The sequence below is a fragment of the Phycodurus eques genome, chromosome 10 (genome assembly GCF_024500275.1).
Source record: "Phycodurus eques isolate BA_2022a chromosome 10, UOR_Pequ_1.1, whole genome shotgun sequence".
NCBI lineage: Eukaryota > Metazoa > Chordata > Actinopteri > Syngnathiformes > Syngnathidae > Phycodurus > Phycodurus eques.
This window is the reverse complement of record NC_084534.1, coordinates 25,785,838-25,811,099: the sequence shown is the minus strand read 5'-3', so window position 1 is coordinate 25,811,099 and position 25,262 is coordinate 25,785,838. Positions and strand designations below refer to the sequence as shown.

Genomic DNA, 25,262 nt, shown 5'->3' with positions numbered 1-25,262 from the left:
AAACCAGGGAACTAAATACAAACAGATTGACGAGAAAACGAGGAACACCTGGACAAGACACGAGTGGCTGGAGAGAGCCGATTGGTCGGCACAAGGCGGAAGGGTGACGACAACAGGTGGCTACAATGACTAAACGAGCGCACGACATGAACAACACGGAACACAGGAAAACATCAAACAAAACTCAACAACCCAAAGCAAAACACAGACCATGACACATCCAATCACATTTCAATTTCATCTGCCTAAAGCCTTCAGAATCCATAGCGCTGACTGACGGAGCAAACTATATTAGGAATAGGACTGTTTCTTTAACCAATCAGATTTCAAATTTGCCTCACAGGGCCAGCTAGCCGGCCCACAATAACGTCTGCATTTTGCCGTCCTCTGATTGGTTGGTCAGAGCAAGCCCGGCTCGACGACCAAAACGTCTCCGCAGTGATCTGCACACATTAATACATTGAATAATCTGCTTCTCCGATGATTAACAAGTATTTTATTTGCATTTGTTCTGTTATTAGATAATATTAATTCTGGCCCACTCAAGAGGATGCACATGGCACAGTTCCGTGCTGTATATATTTCCTTTTTACATCATAGTGATGGTTTCCAACTGAAGGCCCACATACTAAATGCATGGCCCGCCACTGATCGGTATCCATTAAGTCGAACATGACATTCAGGATGGAGAAGTATCGTGTATAATCTTTTAAAAATTGTTAAAAAAAAGAGGTGTAAATTGAGCTGTATGCTACCTAACGCATGACAACTTTCATGAAGTGTTTTGAGTGTTAAATGATATGTGGAAGCACGAGACACTCGAGAACGTTCTAAAAAGAAAAGCAATTATCGCGTATTAGGATGAGCTCGAGGGTGAGAGGGAGACTAGAAGTGGAATTAGGACTGAGATCGAGGGTCGGGCCGTCATTAGCCATTCGTCACCCCCCCCCCCCCCCCCAAATACCTCGTCCTCCTGCCCCGCTCCGTGTTTGACTCGCCAAACGCCGTGTCGCTGAGTCACCTCGTCCATTATTCATGTCTACAGGAGACCCGGACGAAGCCGAGTCTTTTATTTTAGCCGGGTTAATAATTCAGGCTCTCCCACACTGCCGTAGCGGTAAGCAGAAACACGGGCGGAGGCAAGCAAGGTGGCCCAAGAAGAACTCATCGCAGGCACAATGACTCACTTAGCGTGCCGGACACTTTACGCTCGGAAAATGGAAAGCAAGAGCACCATTGATTTTGGGTAGCTAAGCTAAACTTGTAGCTGGTGTTCCTTTTCAGCTCCTCACGAGCGACAGATTTTCTAGTGGCAAAAAAAACGTAATATGATCAAAATCAGCTGCTCTTCAAATGTTCAGAAACTACGAAGAGAACACTGTGCGTGTTGTAGTGCGGGTGTACATGCAGGTGCCTTTAAGAGGTGGAGCCTACTGGGCTGTCATGTTTGAGTTCTCATCTTTGACACTTTCAGGGATTCGTTTTATGTTGGTTTTTGAATACTTTATTCCTAAAGCGCATTAAAAAGAAATGTAGCTGTAACAAAGTGATGGACATAACATAGACCAAACATAAAACAATAATAACAATAATTAATAATTATAAAAGATAACTGACATCGCAAAAAGTATGGTAATCTTGTAAATACATCGGATAATTTGGTCTTTGCTGATAGGGAACAAAAGGACGTGAAAATGCTCAAATGTGGGCCGATTGTCAGATTGCGTGCGCCTCGCAATTGTGACCACATTCCTTCTCACCGACATTCCTTCTCAAAAAACGCGTCTCCCAACACACTCGTACCTGCCTGGGTTAGGTCGCTATATTAACAAGAAGTGAAGGCGACCAGCGGCCTTTTTGCCGCACACTCTTCACACCTTGCAAGCAAGCTTGTGCTAAGCTTAGGTGACTTTTCGTGTTGAAAGTTGCAGGCATTAGTTCACAAACAAGCAACTTGCAAAATGCTTCTGACGATGCTGTTGCCGAGCAGAAATGCCCCTAAAAACAAATTCAGGATCATAACACTAGCGCACAAGCATAACACAATAGCTCAGTGGTTCTCAAACTTTTTACGCCCAGTACCAACATCATAACCAACATTGAAATTTATAGAAGGGCTAAGTGTTCATCAAAAACAAGGCAGAGGTTTTATGTATTTATATTTCATATTATTGTAGGCCACCAATATTATTGTCAGCCACTATGTGCAGCTTTAGCATTAACATTGTGCATAAACATGGGGGGGGGGGAACTATGTAAATAATGATTAATTTAAAATGTATTGCACGTAAAAGTTACCTAAATCCATGTTTGAAATAAAACAGAATAATCACAAATATATTGTACTTAAGTTAAATACAACTGAACTGCACCAAACAAATTTACTGTATTGGATTAAAAAAAAAAAAAAGGCTGCACGGTGGAAGACTGGTTAGAGCGTCTGCCTCACAGTTCTGAGGAGTGGGGTTCAATCCCCGGCCCCGCCTGTGTGGAGTTTGCATGTTCTTCCCGTGCCTGCGTGGGTTTTCTCCGGGCACTCCTGTGTCCTCCCACATCCCCAAAACATGCGTGGTCGGTTAATTGACAACTCTAAATTGCCCGTAAGTGTGAACGTGAGTGCAAATGGTTGTTTGTTTGTATGTGCCCTGCCATTGCCTGGCAACCAGTTCAGGGTGTACCCCGCCTCCTGCCCGAAGATAGCTGGGATAGGCTCCAGCACTCCCGCGACCCGCGTGAGGATAAGCGGTTCAGAAAATGGATGGATGGATGGATGGATGCAACCTCAGCTGTGGTGTATTTACAAATTTTCGATGATTCTCTCTTTTTCTGTGCACTTCACGATTGTGTAACTTCACAGAAGAGTTAAGGGTTAGGAAAAGTGTGATGGTAACAATAAACATTTTTCTTTCTAAAGTGACACTATAAAAGAAGAATATTTTCCCCTGCAATGTCAGTTGCGTTTCATCTTCAAGTGAAGAGACTCACCTCCCAGGCGCGCACTGTAATCCTTCCAGTGGGTGCGTTGCGCCGCCCCTCTTCTTCTACTGTCTGGCTCTGTTTAAACACAAATGGATCTCATGTCTGCGTGCTGGGAGGCAACATTCACATGATGGATTGCAAGTAAAAATACTTTTTTTTGGACCATTGATTCTTTTTATAGCCGATTAAGTCTCGGCTGGAGGCTCATACTGGCAGTATAAATTGAGATTGTTAGACAATATTTAACAGTAATAAAAGACGGTGTCATTCAGGTGTTTGTCCACAGGACTTTGTGTCTTGTGTACTGTGTGTTGTGATGGAAAGTACTTAAGTAGATATTTCAGGTATCGGTAATGACTATTATTTTTTTCCAAACAACTTTTTACTTTTACTCCCTACTTTTGAAAACACATATCTGTACTCGCTTTGTCATAATCCACTTGCTACTTTTTTCTAGCTCCGCAGATAACGACACAACGTAAAAAAGATCTTTAAACAGAACGTATTTTTGCCACATATTTTGCCTATATTTTGTGGACATTGTGCCGCTCCTTCCGGTGTGCACGCCTTGGCAGTACAATACAGACATGAATATACAGTACGTGGCGGGGGTCTCAGCTCCTCAATAATTAGTCATTCTTTGCAGAGGATAAAGACTATAAACCTGCGAGTATTATATTTGTCTACATGTGTTGCCTTGACATTTGCTCTCAAATAGCCATTATTTTAAGCAATACCGAGTCAGTAATTGTTATCTAATTAAGCATTGATTTTGTTAGTCAGCTCACAACACTAGCAAATGTATGCAAACCCGCTAATAGCACAAAAGCCCAAGTTAGTAATAGAGGGAAACTGTTTTGTGTGCAAAGAATTTCTATTTTCATTGTGTCACGTTACCAAAATGGGTATTGTAAATAATTGACAGGGAAAATACTATTACTTTTAACATTTGCACTTCAGTGCATTTCAGATTTGGTGCTTTTTTTTTTTTTTTTTTTACTTCAGTAAAGAAGTTGAATCAGTACTACTTTTACTAGTGTATTTGTTTATACAAGTATCTGCACTGAAGTACAGAGTGTCAGTACTTTTGCCACCTATGCTGAGTTGTGTGTTTGTCAAGAAGATTTTGAACCTTCACCAGTCGAGGGTGTTTTGTCTGATCCCAAAGCAGCTTATAAACGTCGAACCCTGAGGAGCTTTCGTCTTCTCAGCTCTCCACCGTTGGGCGATTACTCACCGATAACCCTCGCAGCGACACCCACGACACCCCCTCGGTGCTGGGTCGTGCCTCTTCCGCCTTCTCCCGCAAGTGTAGCCAGAGAAGAAAAAGCTTTTTTTTTTTTTTTTTTTTTTTCGCACCGCGCCAAAGTGAAAATGAGATGACACATCCCGACACAGCAATCCTCGTCTTCTGCTTTGGATTATCACACTTTGGCAAAAGGTGCATTGCCATTGGAAGGGCAGCATCTGTTACTGTAATGACGATAAATATTTACACAGCAGGAGCTGCGTAGCTAATGTAATGCATCGCCTCCTACATGCAAGGCAGCGGGTAATTTTTTTTACCCAGGCCAACAATATCCTTATAATCATTTTGCTTTTTTTTTTCAAAATCTATTTATAGTGTAGTAGTAATAGTACTGACATTCATGAATGGATAAAGAATGTTTCAGACAAAAAGGGAACATGTATTTTTATTTGCTACATTGCAGGACAGAAAGCTCCCTTTTGAACTCTGTTACCGCTGTCCCATTAAAACAAAAAACAAAAAAACAAAAAAATTATGGTGTGCCACAATTTCCCCTGATTTATCACGCACTGGTAAATCAAAAATCTGTTTTAGTAGACACGGGTCAGATTTGACCCGAACCAGACATCGGTGTACTTTGTAAACTTTGTAGCAGGATGACATTTATAAATCTTGTCGGTTTGGTGTTAGTGAGCCAAATTGCAGTGTGAAAAGATAAGATATTTGTATTGCTATTAAATGTCAAAATGGGTCAAATTTGACCGGAACAGGATGTAAGGTTTCAAAGCGGCATAAACAACATCCTCGCAAACCGTCGTGAATCCCGATAATCCCCGTTTGCTTATGTATGGATGGTAAACACCGTGGCATTATGACTGCGTTGACTGTCTTCCAACTAGATCCTTACAACGCAAAAGACATCAGGAGGTGCCAGATGGCAGAGAAACATTCTGCAGGTGTTTCTTGTGCGCACCGTCAATGCAGCAAAATGATTACATTTACAGAAGGGAGTGAGGAGTTCACATATCGCAGTCACACTATATTGTATAGTTTCCTGTGAAAGATTTGCATTTTTTGGGTACGTGTGTTGAAATACAATTTAATGTATTTAGAAGAGCAATGCTAAACTGTAAAGTTGATTTGCCTATGCCATCTAATGTGTGCAGAGCATGGTGTCAAAGTTTGATCATTTTCAGAAGGTGCCACGTTAAAGGGGAAGCAAGGGCCCGTTCCCCACAAATTACACCTTTAATGATTAACATTGGTAAATGATAATTTTAAGATAATTACCTGTCGTGAACTAGTAAACTCAATCACTCAAAAGGCAGTCAATCAAAAATTCCTCCTCCAGAAAACATGACACCATCAAATGTTCCAGGCTATCTATCTATTCCAGTCTAGTCAAATGTCAAGTGCATATTTTTTTTCCTTCCGATGATTGCAAACTGATTGCCTTTGGGCCTTTGGGTTATTTTAGGGCTAGGTCATATTATTTTCATGAGGAAAAAATATGAATAAAACATGGAAGGTTTTTCAAGTACCCTTAAATTTGTTAGTTAGCGGTTTCTCAATGTTTGAACTTAATTCTGAGTGAAAGCAGGCTCTCAGAATATATTCTGGAAATTAGGAATGGTGACATTTGACTGAAACCTGATATCAATTAATCAATTAATTGTGACTTAACCAGGTGCTTACACTTAATGTCGGATCATCAAGTGCCAATTTTCCACTGTACCGAGGACTAAAAACGAGATTGGGCCCTAATTGACTATCGCTCCGTATTACGTCACAACCGTGGAGTTTGGTCCAACTCTGTGTTGACCACGCACATAAGGATTTGCCATTGAAAGTGTGGAAAATGTTTCATATTTAGAATTTTCGGCCCTGACCATTTTCTGATTAATTCAATGAGGAAAAAATCACTGTGAACACACTGCACACCACAGGAGAATCGTTCAGTATATTCTTTTAGCAAGCCGATTATTAGACCTTTGCTGACTCATTCAGTGGAAAAGTGGCAAAATATTTATCCTGTGGGCAACATGGCTGGGGGGGAATATATCCACAAGCAGCGGTAGTAAATAATATTACACACAGGCTTTATTATGGACCACTTAAATAGCAAAATAGTCACACATGCAAGTGTATATTCATTTTAATGTGATTTCAAAACGATTGCCTTCAGGTTAAGTACTGTTGGTAGAGCAAAACATAAAAGAAGAAAAAGCCTAACACAATCGATACTCGTCGCCCCCATTTGAAGACGGCGACGTTCACTTTCACATATTATTGATGGTGCAGAGATGCGCTTTATTGTACATTTTATGGGCTGTTGTTTATGAGCACTCCTAACTCTTCTCTCCTTTCACTCTCTTTCTAGGTCACACGATAGTCGTCTGTTTGGGACCAGGCGTCGTTTATTTCACAGTTGGACACTCGGATATAATTTTTTTCCCCCCCTAGGATTGCTGGAGACCAACAAGGACTTTGGTCACAGACAGTCCCTCAAAAAAGGACAATGGAATGGGCTTCAAATAAGACTGCGTTTCCCAAAAAGATTCCCAACGTTAGCATCATCGGTAACTCGACTCCTCAGCAAACATCTCTTTGTATTATAGTTTGACTCCTACGGACCAGAGGACTCCAACATGAAGATATTTATTAGCTGAAAGACTGTGGATTACGATAACAGCAAACTAAAAAAAAAAAAAAAAAAGTAAGAAGAAAAATGTGATGTGGTACCTTTGTGTTTTTTCTCACTGCTTAGAGATCCCAAGACTCTCGAATGCATATTTGTGTTGAAGATCAAGCGAGAGAAGCATTTTCATTCCTTTTAGCCTTACGAAGAAGCTACATTATGTTTCATCGAGTTATTAGGATATCAAGTCGTCTTTGCAAAGACTTGATGTGTAGAAAAGGTGGCGGCGCGATGATAAAAACACTTAGGAGACTTTGCCAAAACGTTGAAAGGGTATTTGTTGTTTTCGAAGCCTGACAACCACCACTGATTAACAAATGTCAGTATTATCTCAATAAATTTAACCTTAATGAAATTGCAGTCTGTTTGGATTTGGTATCCACATTTCAAGCTGTTTTTGAAGGTTGTGCTAAGGATTTGACTGAAGTGGAAATAGGTCGGCACAAAAGAACATCACAAAAATCAAGAAATCCATTTGAAATCCGGTCCAGAGAGAGATTGATCAAATTATCTCACACCCTGAAACATCTCGTATCCTATTCGAGTAGTTTCCAACAATTAGTCTTCATCTCATAAGCCTTTGGCTTGTTTTGAGCAGTAGTTGAAATAATACATCACGCGGTTTTTCTTCTTTGTTGTTTTGGATCCGGATGATTTCCACTCGGGTGTTGCAGCTCACAATCACCAAAAGTGGTCTGTCCGAAGACAATAAAAGTGTCAGCTTGGAGGTGGAGAACAGGACGGTCAGCTGATTGATGAATGACTGGCTCGATCGATGGGAGTGATCGGTGGACGAGAAGGATGGATGGTGTATAGGAGTGAATGGATGGCAGGTGGAAAAAAAAGGATGGTTGGATTGGTTGGTGGAAAGAAGGCTGGATGGACATGAAGTAGGGATGAATTGGCTGAGGATTTATTTGTGAATACGTTTATCAACTTGTGGATGGATGGACTGATGGAAAATGTGTAAAGATGGTCGATTAATGGACATGTTGCTTGGTTGCTTGAGTGGCTGGATTAGTACTGTATAACAAAGATGAATAGATGGATGGGTGGATGAATTTGGGTAAAAGTGGGGAAGATGGCTGGATAGAATGGAGGAATGGATGAATGGACTGGAGGGGGGAAAGAGGGTTGGATGGTTTTATTGATTAGTGAAAGAATGCATAAATGGCTCAGTGAATGAGTGGACTGAAGAAATGGATGGATGATGTTATGAAAAGAGGGGTGGATGGATGGATGGATGGATGGACGGGCAGATACTGTCATAAAACAGACTGGAGGAAAAGATGGATGATTGAGAAGTGGATAAATCAATTTGTGTGACAGATGGATGATGATGGACGAGCGGAAAAAGATGGGTAGATTCTATTAATCAGACGGTGGACGGATGAATAGATTTATGGGTGGAAAATTAATGGGCGGGTCGTTGGGTAGATGGAGGGATACATTGGTGGAAAATTGATGGATGGGTGGGTTGGTGGCCGGGTGGAAGATGGATAGGTGGATGGATGTTTTGTTTGGAAATAAGGATGGATGCATGTACTGTAGCTGTGGATAGGTGGACGATGAACGGACTGGAGGAAAAAGATGACTGGATTCTATTAATCAGCGTATGGGTGGATGGATGGATGAATGGATGGATGGAAGAGTTGGTTGGAAAAATGATCGACGGGTTGGTTGTTGGGTAGATAACTGGAGGGACGTTGTCTTGTGGAAAATAAGGATGATGGATGGATGCTCTGGTGATTGGAGATGGATGGACAATTGATCGGAGGCAAAGATGCGTGGATGGATTGATTTTATTGATTAGCGGATGGGTAGCTGATATCAAAAGCAGTCAAAGTATTCCATCCACATCATCCTAATGTCATTTCAGTGTCACTGATAGCGAAAGAATCCAATTAAAACACAAAGTCACTCTTTTATCAGCCAGCACAGAACTTGAGTCATTGCTGAAGGCTGCACTTCCAACACCATCACAAGTCAGGTTGCCATGGTGACTGCCTCAATCATCCATCCGCCCATCCAGCGTATATCTTTCATGACAGCCAAACTCCATCCGAAGCCCCCAAAAGCGCAAAGCATTTGGCCCAAATATCAAATTTGAACCGCAAATCTATGCAGGAAAATCGGAGTCAAGTGTTGGGAAGTCTCGATCCCATCGAAGCACCACTTTCACTTTCTGTCGGTAATTGAAACATGAACATTCACTGCAGAAAGATCCTTATATCAAACATAATTAATTTGGCAAAAATAAAAAAAAGTTTGAACGCTCGCGCCCACAAATCTAACCCACCGGACTGCGTTTAAGGGGAGAAGTGGGGGAGTGAGCGTGGGCGTTGGGGGGTCGGGAGGATGTTTAGCGATCCAGCTTGTTTGGTTAGAAATCATTAAATGAAAGTAATGACTAATTTCTCATTCCTGCACGCGAGCCACCCGAGACCGCCGCGGATTTAATAAAGAGCCGGCGATGAATTACAAACAGGCAGCGGGAAAAGGCTTCGTGATGATACAGAGTAATTCAATAGTGCATTAATAAAACAATACAGAAACATCACTAAATCATTTGAGATCGAGGTTATTTGCATAATTCATTACGATTAATCAGAGTGGGGGGAAATGGAGAGAATATACCAATGGATGAAACCTTTTCTCTCTGCAAACATCGATGCAAATCTACCCTTGGATCTGACAATTAACCTCTGCTCACTTGACAGGCGGAGAAAACACAATCCTCCCGTCATTTACCTTTATGTGGGCTAATATTCTATTCATGATGAAAGACCTCTTCATAGCAAACTTCCTCTGGGTTTTGTTGCCGTGTCATAAAAGACCTTGAATGGAAACTCATCCGCCGCGTTTGGAGACGGCAGTGGAGAGGATCGGCTGATTGTCATGCCACGCCATGCTGTTGACTCCGGCAATTTGCTTCTCTGTAGGCAAATGAGGCAGCGCACTTGGGGCTGGAGGTTCTGCGCAGTCCAGATAAGTCTGGAATTGCTTTGCTTTCACTACGACTGGTGATCCACCAATCATCTAACTTTGAGTGACTTTGTCTTTATGGGCGCTCAACTTTTCTTCACGCCGTGAGCTGCGGCTTCAGCAAGTAGTAGCCGCTTGCCTCATCACAACACCCCAGCTCCATCGGGCATTTTCACGCTAGCTTAAGCCGTACTTGCCGTTGGCCCAGCAGCAGAAGGGGCGGGGCGAGCTGTGGATATTTGAATGAGACAGGACGGCCCCCACAAAACAATGACATGTAACTTAATTCTTGTGCTTTACTTTGGGGTATTTGAATGAAAGCCATGTTAAGACAACCGGGAAATTGTTTTTTAGTGTGCAAAATCAACGCCTATAATGTCACCTTTAAATACTATAACACAGTATTGGTTGACTGCTCTACTAATAATTGTTTTCAGACAATGTTCCACCTTCAAGGGGTGTAATGTCTTACTCATATTGAATGTATTTTCAGGAGCCTCGTCAAAATGTTTAACTAATGTTCCATATTTCAGGAATGACTGTACTTTATCAAAGAAAAAGCTACAGTGTTCCCTCGCCACTTCGCGCTTCACGTTCTGCGGCTTCAGTGCTTCGCGGGTTTTTAAAACATATTCATGAAAAATAAATAAAGTAAATAAAACATACAGCCACATCGGCAGCCATATTGCGGAAAGACGCGTTGTTTCATGTTGATGCGCGAGAGAGACGTTTTCCCTGCATGCCAAGCAAAGAGACGAGTTGACTCAGAGGCTTTGTACATGCCTGCACTGTACTGTACTGTTCTGTCATTATTCAACTACTTCTGTCCCGCCCCCCAAAAAATAAATAAATAAAATAAAATAAAACTCCTTCAGTGACTGCATTTCAATAACCAGCACACAGTCAATTGGTGTCGTGTTGCTCCTGATGGTGAAAGTCTTTGCGGTGGTTTCTAATACTGTGTGCAGGTCATTAGTTTATAGCTGGTGTCACTGCGGCTTTTACACACGGACGCCTCTCAAGCTGTTGATTAAAATCCTCCCACTCCTGCTGCCTGAAATGAATTCCCCGGCAGACCAAATAAAGCGGAATGGGAAATAAAATGAATCAAATACTTTATGTAGGTTTTACTGGATGTGGAGGACGTTTTTTGACTTTGTGTCAGCTGTGAAGTTTTCACACTAATGTTGTTGTTTGATCTCAATTAATTATTTACAATCAACTCTCATTCCCATTGTGTTTGTGACACTGAATGTTTTTGTGCATATTTTTACAAGAATTCAAAGAAGACAACAAATAAAAAAAACATATTCCTAAATACTGGAAGGACACAATTTGGTGTACTAAAAATCTTAAAATAAAAATCTCAGCAATTTTGCAATTTTCTTGAGTTGTGGCGTCCCACAAACTAGTGGTCTCAAACCACAAATATTCTAATTCTAATTTAGTTTTTTCCCCTTCCCTAACTGTGAATAATATCGAATTGTCTGCCTGCAATACAGCCTCATGTCAGAGATGCAGAACATATTTGATCTCTTCTGTTGCAGAAATGACTGAAAGAATGGATCAAAAGATCAAATTAATGGAATAATATTGATCATTTTATGAACCACTTAAAACAAGATATCATATTTGTAAAACAATATACTAGAAGTTTAATTTTCCTCTGTCACATAACAAAAACCACAACAACATAAAGAGCGTCTAAATCGGAAATGAAGGATCTCGCACTCTACCTAAGTGCTCTGATGGAAGAGCAACTCACTTACACTAACACCATCTGCTGCATTTATCTTGACAGAATCAATTAGTTTGGAAAAACTGTCAGATACACCAACCTAATTTCATTTTTTTTTTCCTGTCATAATGAAAGCTGACAGACTAATGAAAAACCGCTTAATCTCCAAAACACCCAAGATGAGCTGCAAAAGCATGGCAAGAAAATTGTTGCACTTTAGGTGCTTTACTCTCTCTTTTTGTGTGTGTTATTAGTCCCAAAAATTGGATGTTCGAATTCATTTGTTGTCAGAGTCAGGATGTTATTTCTAACAGCTTCAAGTTTTACGCCTCACCAAACAGTGTATTTTCAAGTGAGTTGTGCCGCTCGCTCAGTATCCTGAGGCGTAATGGGATTATCCCGCTCAAGGCGAAAGCATGGGTGCTCGGAAATTCTCCTCTCAACGTATTCCTGGTGTACGTGACGCCCTCAATTCGCCGTGTTTTTCCACGCTAGGCTGGGCCCTAGAGGCGATTAGCGCGTGAATGATGACGCCGGGATGCCAGCTGCTTCGGCCAAGTCACTCACACTAGTCACATTTCTTCAGACGCCGCAGACTACTTAACAGCACATGCTGTACTTTCACCAGCATTTGCAACGCATCTTCTGCAAAGTGGGCGGCTGATAGTCATGCTAAAGGGGTACAAAAAAAACATCCATCCATCCATTTTCTGAGCCGCTTCTCCTCACTAGGGTCGCGGGCGTGCTGGAGCCTATCTCAGCTGTGATCGGGCAGGAGGTGGGGTACACCTTGAACTTGTTGCCAGCCAATCGCAGGGCACATTCAAACAGACAACTATTCGCACTCACATTCACACCTACGGGCAATTTAGAGTTGTCAATTAACCTACCACGCAAGTTCTTCGGATGTGGGAGGAAACCGGAGTGCCCGGAGAAAACCCACGCAAGCACGGGGAGAACATGCAAACGGCACACAGGCGGGGCCGGGGATTGAACCCCGGTCCTCAGAACTGTGGGGCAGACGCTCTAACCAGTCGTCCACCGTTCCGCGGTACAAAAACAAACAAACAAAAAAACATTTTAGACTTCTGATTGGCCAGAATGTGCTTGAGAGCTGACAAATGTCTTTTCTCGTGGGCAAAGACAGAGTATACCCAAATGGAATGTGAATGTGTTGATGAATGACCCGCAATGCAAAAGGAGTGTGATTTGTGACACTTCTGTAAAATCATATTGCTACAAACTGTACATCTTTAGTCTATGACACCCTGATGTCAAAAGGTCAAATCGCAGAATGTTTGATAACTCCGCACAGAAACAGGACTGCTTGTCCAAAAGAATTGTGGTGATTGATTTATGACCCACGATGCGAAAGCTCAAAGGAGAAAGGCAGCCGACTGACCTCCATAAAACCATAATGAACATATTTTACTGGGTTTTATGACCCCCCTAATGTCAAGGGGTCAAATGGCAGAGTGTTAAATAACTCCTCATAGCAACACCGCTTATGTCCAAAGGAATACGGTGATTGATTTATGACGGACGACAACAAAACATCCAAGGGTGGAATTATTTATGATCCTCATAAAACCATAAAGAAATGTACAGTAAATCTGTATTGTATGAACCCCTGATAGAAAAAGATATAATGGCAGAACATTTTCAATAGATAACTCTTATATTAACATAAAATCAGTTCTAGATTATTGGAATGTTTAACCAGTTTAAGCCAACCTGTAAGCCACAAAATCCAAATCCATCAAGTTTCACAAGTTCACCAACGACAGGGTATGTCGAAAGGTCTGAGGGCTGCTGCAGTGCTGGAGTATTCCATAGGTGCACCGATGCAAGGGTTGATGTCGACAAGACATGATCCCTCAACCTTGGTCACGCTATTATCCCAACGCCCTGGCTCGGGCAATGTCATTTTAAAAGAAGCAGGTCTTGCACCCGTAAGATCTGAGAGGGCAAATCTGTGAAGTGGGGGTCCATAGACTAAGGAAGGTGAAATTTGCTACCTCCTAAATTGGTTAATAGAAGCAACGGTTGAGATGACTTGATGTGTGTCCGGGTGTGCACACACGAAAAGGCACGGCCTACTGTACATACAATGAAAATGACATTGTGATGGATTTATTCGCCCTCAATCCTGCTGCTTGAGAAGGCAGCTGTTTGACCCTTGAGGTGTTTTACATGGCGACTTCATTATAGTATAACAAATTGAATGCATTGTTAAATAGGAGGCATTTTCACATTTTACACACTTTAGATTGGTATTTACTATTGTAAGATTGTCCATTTCCTGTATTGACCATTTTTATTAGTAAGACGTGGCACTAATGAGGATAAGCGGTATAGAAAATGGATGGTTCGATGGATATGATTGTAGTTTATTTCCTTGGTGAATAACAAAACACATGACATAAGAAGCAAGGATACAGTGCTTTGGCAATTACTTTACATACAATTATTATGGTAGTGTAATGGTCCACATCGTTGACTTTTGTTGTGTCGACTACCACTCAATGCTCAATATATATATATATATATATAGTTTTAATCGTAAATGCTGAACAATTCAACATTGTTGATATCGACAGTTTGGGGCTAGAAACCTAACCTGACCCAGACCCCATACCACATCTGGATTTTATGACCGCGTGATGTCAAAAGATCAAGTGTCAGATTTGGATCGGAATGGACCGGATTGTGGTGATTGATTTCTGACATGCAAAAGATCAAAGGACAGAGTGCTATATGACTCCCAGTCGCCCAACAAAGCGTCCGACTGATAGAAATGTCCGGCTGAAACATTGTGAAACATAGGTTCCTTCTTTTTTTTTTTTTTTTTTCTACAGGGAGCGCTTCGAGGCAGAAATTTGGCGCAGACCTATTTTTGAAGTCGATTTAGCTGAGTTATTCATTTTTTTTGCACAGCCCTATTTACGACATTGAAGTTCCAGTGGTGCACCGTCAGAGCCTCAGGGATGTCTTCGCGTGGCCCTCTGTGATTAATACTCATGATTTATCAAAGTGGATCGCTTGAGCTGTTCACTCTCCAGTGCAAGCCAACGAGTGATTAAAGATGTGTAAGGCTCACCAGGTACAAGGCAACCTCCTCCAGCAGATGTTCCTTACTAATGATCCGTTGTAGCGCACACATCCCCGGATCCCTCAGTTCCTCCGCCATCTTCCGGTGAGATGCCGGTCATCGCTTTTTCCCATCCTTGTCTTGGACCTTCACTTGGGGTACGTCTTGCCATCTGTGGAGGGAAGCAGAGAGGTATGAAGCAGCCACCAGGTGGCAGGTGACAGTAAGAATTATACTCGAGAGCATATTAACATCGAGAAATGGTAAATACATGTAACAACCATGGAAGTTTCAACCTGCTGATTGATTATACCGTCTGAGATAACAATTATTTCAAAAAACAAGGGCATGTTTTAGTTGTTTTATTTCCTGTCTTTTTGCTCATTAAGAACTTCTGTCCAGAGCAATAACGCGGTGCTTCTATACGTTTCGTGTGAGGCGGCCCAGGAATCATCCGGAAAAGGCCTCTGCCGCACTCCCCATTAGTTTGGCAGATTCAGGATTGTTAGCCATTTTAATTTCCCATTAGGCACACAAAAGCTGTCCACTCTCAGGTAACTCATTAATCTGCCCTGATGTACGTACGGTGGCGAGAAGTGAGGTTCCCCTTGCCAAGTTTTGCTTGGGCATTTCATGCATGCGAGAAATAACAGTGAGAATCGCGGAACAGATGGTTACATTAGGGAACTATGATACTGACACATACTGCTGCGTGTTTGCATGCGAATACATGACACGCACGTATGTGTTTTATTGCTTAGCTGAGGTGTGATTAGATGCTTAGATTGCATGTTGCCATGCGGTTAGCATGTCAGTCTCAACTTGCCTCCAGCACAGCAGAATTATTTTTCAACCAGAAGCGTCTAAGTGTAAAATAGGAGTGTCTGTAGTTTATTGTACGTTAACTATATATTGCTCCATCAGAATCAGAATCATTTTTATTAGCCATGTTTAAAAAACGACAACAAGGAATAATAAAATTTTTGGGGAGGGGGATTTAATTGGGGACAATAACAGCATACAATACCTTATGTAAATTAAAACTGTACCAAACATGTATTCTCTACAGCTATTTTAGTTTTGGAAGTGTTTTTTGTTGTTATATTTTATATGAATTATACCCATCCATCAAGGCGGCACGACTGGTTAGCATATCTGCCTCACAGTTCTGAGGACCGGGGTTCAAATCCCGGCCCCGCTGGTGTGGAGTTTGCACGTTCTCCCTGTGCCTGGGTGGGTTTTCTCCGGGTACTCCGGTTTCCTCCCACATCCCCAAAACATGTATGGTAGGTTGATTGAAGACTCTAAATTGCCCGTAATTGTGAATGTGAGTGCGAATGGTTGTTTGTTTATATGTGCCCTGCGATTGGCTGGCAACCAGTTCAGGGCGTCACCCGTAGATAGCTGGGATAGGCTCTAGCACGCCCACGACCCTAGTGAGGCTCAGCGGTACAGAAAATGGATGGATGGATAGATACCCATCCATTTCTGATCGTGCTTTTCCTCATTAGGGTTGTATGTGAGCTGGAGCCTATCCAAGCTGACTGGGTAAGTATACACTCTGGAGTAGTCGAGAGGCAATCACAAGGCATATTATTGTATTTTTTTTTCAGCATTGTTTTTTGAGTCAATATCTTTAAATTTACATTGATCTGAACAAAGTTGCAATACAAGACAATACAAGCAAAAAAAATCTGTTAAATGTCAGTATTGCCACCAATGAGATTTAACAGTTTTTTTTTTGTTTTTTTTTGCTTGTATCAGTTTGCGATGGAGGAACTTGCACAGAACCCTGATCTCAACCCCATCAAACAGCTCCAAAGAGACACTCCAAAAACTATAGGGAAGGCAACATTATTTCTAGAGCCCAATTCATACACATGGCAATTCAAAGTCCTTTAAAGCGACATAAAATTACAAGAAGGCAAATAAAACCATGCCATAAAACAAAAACAATCATTAAATGTACAGATCATTGAACAATAGGGGTCCCAGGATTGATCCCAGGGCAACCCCACATGTTTACATAGTCTGTCTGTCTGTCTGTCTGTCTATCTATCTATCTATCTATCTGGATAAAATCTTCACTGGAGTGTGTAAGCTACTACAGCTGCAAACAGAACCAATAGTTATCATTTTGTATAAATGGTACATGTTTTGAGAATATTAAAATTACTTAAGGTAATTTTTCCATTTTAATGATTGTTGGAACATTTAAAAATACATATTTAATTGTAGTGAGAAACAACTGCAACACACACTACACACACACACACACACACACAGTGCGCGCACATGCATGCATCCATGTGCATGTGTAGTTACAACAATGCCATAAAATATACATACTCTGGAGAATAAAACATGGGGGAAAAAATACACATGGTGATGATGGATGGAAGATCCCTGATGGAAGAACCTCTGAGGGGTCACTTTCCTTTATCAACTGGTGTTTCCCAAGGACTGATCAAAAAAATGACATGATCTGTATTGTTTTGACCCAGTGGCACTAAGGGTAATATGTTTCGTGTGTGGCAAGAGCCTGACAAGGACAACTCGCCCTAGATGATTCGTGTCAGAGATCAGGAGGACGAAATCTAGGTCATTAATAAAGGTTTTATTTTTTATTAGGTTGTTTATTGTTTTTTTGCAGGTGAATACAGATGAATAAAACATTTACAAAGTGTGAAAAGTTCATATTTTATTGTTAGGGAAAAAAAGGAATGTGGTCATTGAACTAATGCTCCATATCCAAGTAATTTTCATAAAAAAAGAACAATCATAACGAAGGAATACAGTACTGTAAAAAAATATAAATGTAGGACTGGGACACAAACATTGGGCGCATCAGTCAGAGTATTGATGAATGAACCTCATTACTGCAAAAAAATATAATTTCTAACTTTCCAAATAGCTCGTAGGTGAGTGTCCTTTTAACAAATTCAAGGAATGGGCCCCATAATTTCCCAAATTGAACGGAGCAACCAGCTAGGGACGTCTGATTTTCTCCAGTTGAACAAAATAACGCATCTTTAATCCAGCGGGTGTGACAGGGCAATATCGTTGATTTCCAATTAATTGCTCTTAATCTTTTGGCTAGCAGAGTAGAAAAAGCTAGTGCATCCAGTTAGATTTAATGAGGAAAGGCGGGGGATTGGGGGGGGGGGGGTGGGGGGTCAACCCCAGACGCTGCACTCAAAGCATTTGACTATATTTTTTCCCAACCACCTCTGATATCTGATAATTATATAGGAATGGACAGAGTGTGTGTATTAGGTTTGCAGGAAACTGTTAATACCGATCACAGGTTGGGGGTACATTATCATAAATCATAGCTAGGCAAGCCTCAGTAGGTTCGGTATGCAACTTTACCCTAAAACTGTGTCTCGCACAAATGGAAGATTGGTGTACCCATCTTAAAACTTCTGTCCAGTCTTTAAGAGTGGGGATTAGTGTCAAAAACCCATCCAAAGCAGTGTCAGAGGGTAAATTAGGACACATAGGCAAAAGTGTCACAAACAAAATTGTGGACTTGTACTTTAAGTGTCGTGATAAATAATGTCTCGGGAGGGAACGTTTATCTGAAAGTTACTGGAAATAGGAGGAAACTATCGAAATGCAAGTCTTTGAAATTGTTAATACCAAGATGTGTCCACCTTAAGAAAACACTGCCTATAAGGGAAGGAGGAAAAACATGGTGATGCATGGACAGAATTTCTGAAGCCAAATCCTGAGTGAGGTCTTGACTATCATATTCTTGGTGGAGGTATAAGTGGAGGAATGGATATGGGAGTGCACTGAAGTTTTCAGGGCCACGGGACAAATCACGCTGGCAGAGAAATTCATGGCTGGTGAAGCCAATATTTAACACGCCTGATATCGTTAGCCCAGTAGGAGAACCGAAGGTTAAGGAGAGTCATCACACCAACAGACTTCGGTCTGGGCAAATATTTACACAGCCTTCTTATTCCAAAATACATTTTAAAATCAGGCTATCCAGTTGACGGTAATGCGACTAAGGAAGAAAAAAGGTACGCACTGGGACAGATACAGTAGGTGAGGACACGGGTGTATATTCTTTTTAACTGAATTGAATTTTATTTTTTAAATTATATATTTTTTTACAAAAAAGAAAAATACACTGTAGTACCTTGTTAGGACAACTATATGATAGTTTGATAAACTGACGACACATTTCGCTCTGGTGATATTTGAAGTGTGACATTGACGCATCTGGCTGCAAATGCAAAAGTGTGAATGACTCACGAGCCATCTCGTATAATTAGAAGCTTTAGTAATATCATCAAAATTACGCCTTGAATTAACACAGTGTCTTTTGATTGAAGTAATTTCCCGAGCAGCGTAATTCTGCTGTCAAGTGTCAAAAGCACATTTGTGGATTGATTCCTTGAGTCTCCCAATGAATGCAGTTAAGTGTCAACAGAGGGCTCTTTTATGCGGCCATACTGCTTCATCCTGTGCGATGAGGTTGACTTTGGGTGACGGCCCGTGTGTCAATCCTTTGACTGAACACATGGGCTATCATGGGCAGGATTTACAGGACACAGGGTGACACAATTCAGAGTTCTTCACTCCCGAGTGGCACAATTCAAGCTTTCAGAAGCCATGTAGTCTATGTTCCCTGGAGAAATGCTATTATTATTATTATTATTATTATTATTATTAAGGGTGTGCAGTATGCCTTCGAAGCTCAGTGCCATCATATCAAAGTGACACAATGAAACAATGCAAAACAAAGACGCAAGCGAATGCATACATTTCGCAGAACAAAAGCGAGGTTCGGGACAGCGAACTATTCCAATCATCCAGAATCAGAATCAGAATCAGAATCATCTTTATCTTGCTAAGTATGTCAAAAAACACACAAAGAATTTGTCTGCGGTAGTTGGAGCCGCTCTAGTATGACAACAGACAGTCAATTGACAGCGGGTGAGAGGCAGGGTACACCCTAAACTAGTTGCCAGCCAATCACAGGGCACATACGAACAAACAACCATTCACACCTACGAACAATTTACAGTCTTCAATTAACCTACCACGCATGTCTTGTAGGAGGAAACCAGAGTACCCGAAGAAAACCCATGCATGCATGTGGAGAACATACAAACTCCATACAAGAAGGCCGTAGCCCAGATTTGAACTCATGACTTCCGAACTGTGAGGTGGATGTGCTAACCAGTCGGTCAACATGTTACCTATTCCAATCATTTTAAGGTAAAAAAGCAACAGGCCTGTACAAACCTTGCAAGACCGTGACCACAGCTCATTAGCTTGTGGAGTCTGTAAAATGAATTCAGAGATTTGTTTCTATACATATTATATATGTTTGAAGATACTTGTGGAAAATGTGCAAAAACTGAAAAGTCCTTAGTACTGACTTGTTTAGATAGAGTGATAAACTCTTTTTCAACATTTCATTTGTGGGCATTTTTGGGTTGTCGTTAAAAAGTTCTGGCATGAGTTGGCCCACCTCCACCATTCAAGTACCGAGTGCCTTCATTCCATCAGTGGCTCTCCAGCACCATTACTTCTACCACTACAGCATGGAGTTACAGTAGCTAGCAAGCTATGCCTGCAATCCGGAAAATGCATCTTCCCCGGATGCCACAATTTACAGAAAGTCCCAAGTGTTTGATTTTTGTTTTATTCATGCTAAATTAGGGTCAACAACTGTAAATGGTAAACATGTTCAATAGTTGGACAACCATATAGCGTTATCCAGAGTTAAAGAGCTGGTTAAATGGGGGTACACACAAGCAGATCTTTAATTGCAGCCTGTTTTTCTCTATTCTGATCAAAGTCACCAAAGGCCAGCTCATCCAATGTAGAAACATCGGATTATTGATTGGATTGAAAAGATTATCCCGAGCAATTATTCTGCGGTGTGGGGCGGGCTAAAAGATATTTCATCCAAGATGTTTGGACAGGGCCGACAAGCAAATCTAGCCCCCATATATATATATATATATATTTAAAAAGTGTGGGGAATTCAGTTTTCAATTAACCTCACGCAGATATTCTTGGACTGTGGAAGGAAATACCCACCCAGAAAGGCCCAGATTTAAAAGACACCAGTGATTGGTACCGGTGTCTAGTGTCTTCTAATCAAAGTTAAGGAACTTGTGAACCCTTGTGAAGTCGGCAGTGAACTGCTGTCTTACACTGGCACGCATCTGTATTTGGCCACGACACTGACAAATGGGACAATCTGGGATGGCAGAAAAAGTACTCCTAGTCCTCTCGCCGGTTTGGATACGGCGATCCATCAGTCGCGCCCGTTGACCCCGCCGCCTCCGCCTTGTGGTCAAATCCCAGTTCCGCCCACACATCTCTCCTGACTTCATTCAGCCTACCTGCAACCACCACATTGGGAAAAGCTCTGTCTGTCATTTAAAAATAGAGTTCAACCAGTTGACATGATGTCCACCAGGCAGCTGGTGCTTCTTTAGCTCGGCAAATTGATCTCACATTACTTTGCGTGCTAATGATCAATATTTATAACTCCTGTCGCATCCCTTGGCAACTTTCAGCCTGTGACTAGGTGTAGCGGGCATATGTTCCATTTAAAGACTCAGCTTTTTTTCTACACACAAGACTTTTAATTGGTTTGATATTACAACAACAACACAAAGTGTTTTTCCTGCGTTTTTTTGTTCCTGCATCCTCAGTTACCACATGGACGGTTCGGGTGCCATAAATAATGGAGCTGAGGATAGCCCCAGCAGGGATAGCTGGCATTGTTTATCATTTATTCATTTATTGGCCATAACAATAGAGCATCAAGCACCTACATTGCTTCTATTGTTGTTGTTTTTTCCTGTCCTTAAATAATCTTAGCGCAGTAATCATATTTATTATTCGAGGTACTGGTAATGTTAGCAGTAGTCACTTTTGCATGCCATTATGCTATGTGCATTATCGTTCTCATCGTTCTCATGAGGGGTTTAGTTCAATCTGCTATTGTTTCTAAATTTTCAATCAAAAATGCGTTAGACGTTGGATCCACAATGAAGGATCCGAGTAACAGGGGGCTCTATAGTTACACCTGCTGTTGGTTGAAGTTTTCAATTCGTGTCAGAAGTGGAATCTAGAAAGAAGGACTCTTGGAACAGGTGAGACTTGTGTAGGCGTACGACAAAGAGCCAGGCCAAATTGCTTGCTCACGCTGAATTCTGCAAAAACTGTTTTCCGTTTTTTTTGTTTTCAAATGGCGTAAGAAGTGGCATGCCCAGTTGGAAGGACTAGAGACAAGTGACCCCTGAGGGGAAGTACCCAACCCAGTTCTGCTGGGTTAAAAACCCTGCACACTGACGGTGGTAGGCCCATGTTCTTTATGCCAAAGTGGTTGCTCATGTGGGGAACCTGCTATTCCTTTAATGGTTTCAGAAGTGGGATCTAGCCAGTCAGAAGGACTGAATCCTCCGAGTGATTGACCCACCTCCAGGTTCATTCGCACAAGGGGTGTCTGTCCCAAGAGTCCTTCTAAGAGGTTATGCCAAAGATAGGCTCATAACTCATCATCCCACTTCAGACACCATTTGCCAGGGAACTCTAAGGTAAAGTATCCTCAGAGTAACTGGATTGAAAGCAAAGTATGATAAATAAAAACAGTATTAATTACTTCGCTTAATAACATGACTTCTTTCTGAAAATAGCTTTGTAAACACCTGCAGGAATTTATTGTAAGGTGAGTTTAATTGCTACAATTTAGCAGAGACAAAGGCACGTAAATTTGAATTGTTTTCTTTAACGAGTTATCGGTCTTTAGAGAACAAAAAGGCGACTTTGTTAATACCAACGCTGCCTGTTTACATTTGGCTGCTCATTAATCTGAGGTGTCTTACCGAGCATCTATTGTGAAACACACAAAACGAAACGAGAGAGAGAGAGAGAGAGAGAGAGAGAGAGAGAGAGAGAGAGAGAGAGAGAGAGAGAGAGAAAAGAGAGCATCTGCACTTTTTGCCATCCTGCAAAATGATCAGCGATGTTTCACAGGACGAAAGTGCCCCAAAGCCAGAGATGAAGAGATGAAAAGATGGACGTCTGCAGCATACTGAGCTCCTCTCAAGCCCGCGGGCCTCCGCCGAGTGAATTTCGAAGAGTTGCTGGCTGCGCACGAGCCACAAGCTGCGCCCGAACCTGTGACCTTCAAAGTTTACCATGAATACCAATCAAGTACGAGCGCTTAGGCGTTTAATGTAGCGTATTACGGCTAATTGAGCTATAGTGTGGGATGAAGAAGAGCGAGTACACTGCATTTGTTTAAGTTTCACACGATCAGCAATCATTTGGACATATTTTCTGTCTATTTACCGTGGAGGGAAGTAATGGAGTACAAATACTTTGTTACTGCACTTAATTCATCATTTTCATCTGTACTTTACTTTATTTTTTTACATTTATTTTACTGCAGACTTTTTATGTTTACTGCCATCTTTTGAAAACTTATAGTGTATGTGTACTTTCTACTTCTTACTTTGTCAAACTAGACTCGCTTATTTTCAAACTCCTCCGTGGATGACAACACGATGGAAAGAAGCCAAATAGAGACAAGTGACTCAACTGCAGTTAAGATCTTGATATACTTAAGTAAAGGGTGTGAGTACTTTGGCCATCTATGACTTATGGCTAATTGAGCTATTGCGAGGAGATGAGCGAGTGTGCTGCATTTGTTTAAGCGTCGCACAATCAGCAGTCACCTGGACTTTATTTCTCATCGCTCAATTAGAGCAATGCATTATGTATTTAGAGAAAACATCTCAATGCGGCGACGATGTCCGCTCTAATCGGACGGCAGACGATGAATTCGAGCACGCTAAGTCAACGGGAATTGAACAAAGGGGTTGTGTTTTGTCATTAACTCGGAGCAATTGGCAATTTATATGCTTGGCGTCGAGCTTTTTGAACATCATTTGCACGCATGCATATTCATGAGCGCGGCCGCTCAATTCACAGAACGGGAAGTGCCAACAAAGGTGAACGAGAGGCCTGAGCCCTCTCACCATCCATCCTTGTGCCTGCAAGAGATGCTTTGAGCAGGGTTTTTTTCCATACTGGGATGTATAGACATAAGAAAGATGCTAGTAGAATCCGTTTTTTTTTTTTAGCTAGGCCTGGTGGACACAGATTCAGTGGACATGCCCACAGCGTTCGTGAGCTGAGACAAATGCTTGATTGTCCACAATTTGGAAGCCTCATTTGGTATATTCAAGGCAATTTTTTTTTAATCATTCAAATTGGGCAGCGTTGTTAACAACACTCCTCTCTGTGGTGTGTCAAATATTAACCCACACAACAAAAAAATAACGTCACGTCACTTGTTGTTAAAAGGTAGCAAGCATCGGCTTGACCAGTGTTCCCCTCGTTTTGCCAACATCGTGAACTGACCAACAAAATATGCTAAGTTTGCTAATAATAACAGCTCCACTTGTATGTTTTTTCAGATTTGAAATTTGTGGGTTTAAGGCTGGCACAAAACACAACACATTCACCAAGAATCATTCTCGTAGCCGACAACATCAAACAATTTTCTCAAACAAGGCCATGGACGGGGGCCATCTTGCGTCGTCTAATCTGTTGTTGTCTATGTTATTGTTCCCTGGGTCCCGTTCTTCCAAGATCTTAATCAAAATCTCGACAACGGTTAACTTTACCTCTTGATATTTGCGTCTTTTTTTTTTTTTTTTTTAACATCGCGTCATCATCCGTGGAGTTTGAAAAAAGTAACAAGGCCATTTGTACAAAGTAAGGAGTAGAAAGTACAGATATCTGTTTTCAAATGTAGGGAGTAAAAGTAAATAAATACTCAAGTGAACAAAAGATATCAGAAAAATCTACTTAAGAACATGACTTCCCCCCACTGCAACTACCACAACACAATGTGCTGCTCACTGGATTTGTGTGTGTGCAGGTGCTGGCATGCGACCAAGTGAGCTCCAGTAAGTGTTCCTCCTCTCCCACCTGAGGCGCCGGCAGCTCCTCACTTCTCCTCCCCTCCCGGAGTCTTGTCAATAACACCTCCGACACCCCCGTGCCGCCCCGAGCAGAGTGCCCCTGCAATCGGTTCGACTATATCCAGACTCCCCTCCGACGCCATTAATCCACTCCACCGGCAGACCGAATCTGTCTCCCCTTGGCACCTGTTTGACAGAGGCTAAAAACGAGGATGAGATAGTGGGGCGTGGATTGATCCCTTCGATCCCTTTCGCTGTCCTTGCAGTCATTCATTCATTAGTGGTTGTTGATGTTGGTCATGTTGTTTTGGATCTGATGCTGATACATGTCCAAACACTGATAGAAGGGAAGTTAGTTGATGAGTGGTTAGGCTAGGAGTTATCGATAGGGGTTAGGATTTGAAGTTGGTTGAGGGGCAGAGGTGGGTAGAGTAGTCAATTATTATTATTATTAATATTATTATTACTATGTGAGTGCCTGGCTCCTTTTTATTGGTGAAATGGAGTTAAATGTAGCTAGTGGTTATGTTGGATTGGTGAAGCAGAGT

At 41.6% G+C, this 25,262-nt stretch overlaps 1 protein-coding gene across 2 annotated transcripts in view; it reads left to right on the top strand.

Annotated features, from left to right (window-relative positions):
- Positions 1 to 6,962, top strand: part of tafa3a (TAFA chemokine like family member 3a) — a 77,513-nt gene extending 70,551 nt beyond the window's left edge. For both annotated transcript variants that reach the window (XM_061687846.1, XM_061687845.1), the window contains exon 5: positions 6,609 to 6,962. In XM_061687846.1, coding sequence (XP_061543830.1) covers positions 6,609 to 6,620 — 12 coding nt within the window. In that variant the 3' untranslated portion in view covers positions 6,621 to 6,962. The remainder of the gene's footprint in view (positions 1 to 6,608) is intronic.
- The last annotated feature ends 18,300 nt before the right edge of the window (positions 6,963 to 25,262 follow it).